Source organism: Micropterus dolomieu, linkage group LG09, assembly GCF_021292245.1.
Source record: "Micropterus dolomieu isolate WLL.071019.BEF.003 ecotype Adirondacks linkage group LG09, ASM2129224v1, whole genome shotgun sequence".
Lineage (NCBI taxonomy): Eukaryota > Metazoa > Chordata > Actinopteri > Centrarchiformes > Centrarchidae > Micropterus > Micropterus dolomieu.
The window spans coordinates 18,415,036-18,419,485 of NC_060158.1; the positions used below are offsets into that span (position 1 = coordinate 18,415,036).

General features: G+C 44.2%; 1 protein-coding gene across 1 annotated transcript; it reads left to right on the forward strand.

The window, feature by feature from the left end:
- Positions 1-999: 999 nt before the first annotated feature.
- On the forward strand, positions 1,000-2,686 carry twist1a (twist family bHLH transcription factor 1a). The gene is made up of 2 exons (XM_046058937.1): positions 1,000-1,717; positions 2,206-2,686. Exon 1 carries the CDS (start codon positions 1,142-1,144, stop codon positions 1,688-1,690), a length of 549 nt encoding a protein of 182 aa, XP_045914893.1. The 5' UTR covers positions 1,000-1,141; the 3' UTR covers positions 1,691-1,717; positions 2,206-2,686.
- The last annotated feature ends 1,764 nt before the right edge of the window (positions 2,687-4,450 follow it).

The window sequence follows — 4,450 nt, forward strand, 5'->3', positions numbered from 1 at the left end:
AATGGCGTGTGTGTGTGTGTGTGTGTGTGTGTGTGTGTGTGTGTGTGTGTGTGTGTGTGTGTGTGTATCTCCCTCTCTCTATCACCTCCAGTGTTTGCATTGCGCTCCAGCCATACACCGCCTTTAGCGACCCCGCTGTGAGCACGGATCCGCCCTGAGAGCTCCCTGGGACGGCCGGTCTTTTAAACCTGAGCCGCGGTGTCGAGATCCCTGCGGGAGTCAGACCCATTTAAGCGCATACCTCAACGCGGGGCCGCTGACGGGAAAATAAACACCACGGTCTGTTACGAGCAGAGACCTCCTGCTGTGACAGCCTCCTGTGTTTCAGTAGGTCTGATATTTTTCACCGCCACCATGCATCCCACCTCAGGCTGTGTCTAGACCTGAAGACTTTAGGCCAACAACAGGCTTGTGGAGGAATGTCTGTTGGGCTATGTGGTGTCCTTTTTTGACTTATTTGCAATTGGAAAGAAATAAAAGCAAGTCCACGCATATTGACGCACGGCAGCAACTTTTAAAATGACTTGGAAATTAAACAAAAGTGGCAACAAAAAAGTCTGAACATGAAAGGAGTCGTCTAATTTATGCCAATATTAATTTCATAGACTTTAAACACATATTCCAACTTATCTGTTTAAATTGCATCTAATCCAAGAATGAGAGAAAAAAATAGCATTTTGCATTTGGGGCAGAAATAAATTGGAATGGGGAAGGGAGAAATAATTCATCCCTAAAGGGGAAGGGATTGCAGATATCTACACCTATGATTCAATAACACCGCGCCCCTTCAACACTCCCTTTCACAATCTTGCATAAAGGAGCCTGCATGTCTTAAACACCATTCCTGATATTATACTCTCCTTCTCCTGCAGTATTATGTTACACCCTTCCTCACCCAATCACAGCGCTCCCCAAAATCCTCCTGCCCGCTCCCCGCTATAAGAGCCCCGGTCGTCCCAGTCTGGCAGACAGCTCTGCCTCTCCGTGGCGCACGAGATTTACCGTTATACAAGCCCACACCCCTATTGCAGGCCACACTTATAATTACCTGCCGTGTTTGCTGATGTTGTAACCAGTTCAGTGGATTAGGGTCAGGGGCTATTACGGTGCTACAGACCACAGAAAAGTTTTGGAAGAGACGATGCGGGAAGAGGACTCCTCTCCAATGGACAGTGCGGGGAACAGTGAGGAGGAGACCGACCGTCAACTGCCGCGGAGAGGCGCGAGGAAGCGGCGGGCCACACGAAAGAGCGCGGACGACGAGGAAGAGGGAGACATGGAGAGTCCGAGCACCGGGAAAAAGACATGCAGAAAGACCTGCGATGGAGGAGGCGGCAGCGCTGGGAGCGGCGGCAGTGAAGGCAGCAGCAGCCCCGAGCCCTCCTTCGATGATCTACAGACACAGCGCGTGATGGCCAACATCCGAGAGCGACAACGGACGCAGTCGCTGAACGAGGCATTCACGTCGCTACGCAAGATCATCCCCACCCTCCCATCGGACAAACTCAGCAAGATCCAGACGCTGAAGCTCGCGGCCCGGTACATCGACTTCCTGTGCCAAGTTCTGCAAAGCGACGAGCTGGACGCGCGAGGGACAAGCTGCAGCTACGTGGCGCACGAGCGCCTGAGCTACGCGTTCTCGGTCTGGAGGATGGGGGGAGCGTGGACCTTGTCTACTACGTCCCACTAGCAGGGCTGCTGTGGATGGTCCAGCACGGTAGGTTGAGGGCCTTTCACTTTTTGTCCTGCAGGGAGACAAGTGGTGCCAAATTATCCATATGCGGAATTTACGCTCTGACATCCGGATGAAAAATAGAATCTAATAGAAACACTTTTGCTGTAATAATTAGGCTATATAGCATGACACACCACCCCCAAAAAACAACAAACAAAAACAATAAAAACGAAACATATAACACGTGTAATAGGCATTAAGCCTGTTTTATTTCGTTATGAAAGGGGTGTAGTTCCCCCGCAGATTGTACAAAGAAATCATGCACATTATTTGTAAAACAGCCACAAGATTTCACCATCCACCTTAAATTTACTCATGCTGTTACAAGGTAGTACATGCAAGGGATGAATAGCCTATGCATTTTTTCTGAACACCTATTTGTATCTATAGGCCTACTGCATAAATCCCATAGGATGATATATTTAATGCACTGGGTTTTTATTCTTAATCAAAATAACATTTTTTCACAGATTATCCAGACTGAAGAACCAGTGGATGAGGCCGACCCTTCAGATAAACTGAAAGAGGCCAAACACAGCTGACGCCCAGCCGCTGTGCTTTAGGCCTCAGAAGAGAGCGGGCTTTTCATTTTTCCCGTTGCGTGGACTCTAATGTTTGCAAGGGAGCACTTAGGACAGACAGGACGGATATGAAGAAAGGAAGACCACTGCGACGATGAATGTTGTAAAAACAAAACGAGCTCTGAGGAACTGCTCTGTTTTGAAACTCGAGAGAAAAATGACAATTCATTCCACATTCCCTGTGACAATGTTTCACAGCAAATGAAGTATTTTGTATTTATTTTTCTACACCGGTTCGAAATTCCTTTCCCCCACTCAAATAAAAGTTATTTATTTTGGGATATCTCGTGAATGTTGAATGGATCTGGAGTATGGGCATTTTGAGTGCTGTAAATATTTGGTAATGTCTTGAATAAAAACAATGAAAGTATCATTCTTACCTCTCAGTTGTCTGGATATTCATAATAGACTTCAACTTAAGCTCTGAATTAAGGCTGAATAACAAAATACAAAACTGGTCAATTTCAAGACCACCATAGCTAATGGCATGAGGGTTCTCAGTTTACACATACACACAGGCTATATTGTTTTAAACACCTGACATTTTTTGAAACAAGCTCACTTTCCATAGTCTCAGTACTTTGAGCCTGTGTAGAGAGTTTATTTTCATAGGTTGTTGCTGAATCCTAGTTAACTTAACCACAGTGGAGGGGGCAAAATAAAACATCTCATACCATGGCTTATTCTGTATAGTGATTTCTTGAGCCCAGGGATCTGGGAAAGCCATAATTAGCTGGTGGTCTGTTTGAACAGAGTGAATGTGGAGCAGTGGGAGGCATGCATGATATTCCCAGATGTCCTCCGAACCACAGGTCAGCATGGGAGTTTCCTGCAGGTGCTACAGAAGCTACCCCAGGAGCTCTGACATAAAAAGGGTAGGTATGGGTAAAAATGCAAACTTAAAAAAGCCTTTATACTTACATATACCTGCAATTCTGATGAAAAAGAAGTTATGTTTTCCCTGATGAAGGTGTACTGAAACATTGCAAACTTATAAATTTATTTTTGCAAGTTAGACACTGTGGAGGAGTTTCTTTGCAAAGTCACATATGAACACCATAAATGATCAAAACAAGACTTAGGGGGCTGTATAAAACCTCATATATATATATTGATTAGTACAGCTGGTTCTTCCACAGATCAAGTTCAAATGAACATACATTCAACCCAAAGAAATAGAATCAAATCATATTTTATTTACAGTGCAAGGACCTTGGCACCAACGGAGCCAGGAGACCAGCATTGAGAAAGTGAAGAGGGCGAGCCGGTGTATATATTGTAATTAGCGTTTGAGACAATTTGATTCTATTAACCATAAAAACCTGGAGGACATAATACAACATCTGAAATCCTCCTCATGCTGCCTTGATATTCTGCCAATAGGTTTTTTCAAAAATGTTTCTAAATGCATGGCTTCAGATTTACTACAAATTGTCAACATGTCTCTCCTCTCAGGTTTTTTCCCACAGGCCCTGAAACCTGCAGTCATTAAGCCACTCTTAAAAAAGAGCAATCTGGACCCATATCAAATCTCCCATTTTTAAGTAAGATCATTGTTTTTCAACAGCTTAGCGCTTTCTTGGCACTAAATAACTGTTTTGATGTCTTCCAGTCAGGTTTTCGACCACACCACAGCACTGAGACGGCTCTTGTTAAGGTCTTCAATGACATCCATTTAAACACTGACAGTGGCAGAATTTCAGTCTTAGTATTATTGGATCTCAGTGCTGCATTCGACACGGTCGACCACAACATATTACTAGACAGACTTGAAAACTGGGTTGGACTTCCTGGCACAGTACTAAACTGGTTTGAATCCTACTTAAAGGACAGGGACTACTTTGTGTCTATAGGTAATCACACACCTGACCTGACAAAAATGACATGTGGAGTTCCCCAAGGCTCCATTCTGGGGCCTCTTTTGTTTAACATTTACATGCTTCCACTGGCTCAGATTATGAAAAACAACAAAATATATTTTTCATAATTATGCAGATGACACACAGATTTACATAACCATTTCACCAGGGGACTATGATCCCATACAGGCGCTGAGTAACTGTATTGAGCAGGTCAATGATTGGATGTGCCAGAATTTTCTTCAATTAAACAAGGATAAAACTGAAGTTATTGT

Bases quoted from the DNA above. Each gene is read 5' to 3' on its own strand.
- twist1a (XM_046058937.1), top strand. From the start codon at position 1,142: ATGCGGGAAGAGGACTCCTCTCCAATGGACAGTGCGGGGAACAGTGAG.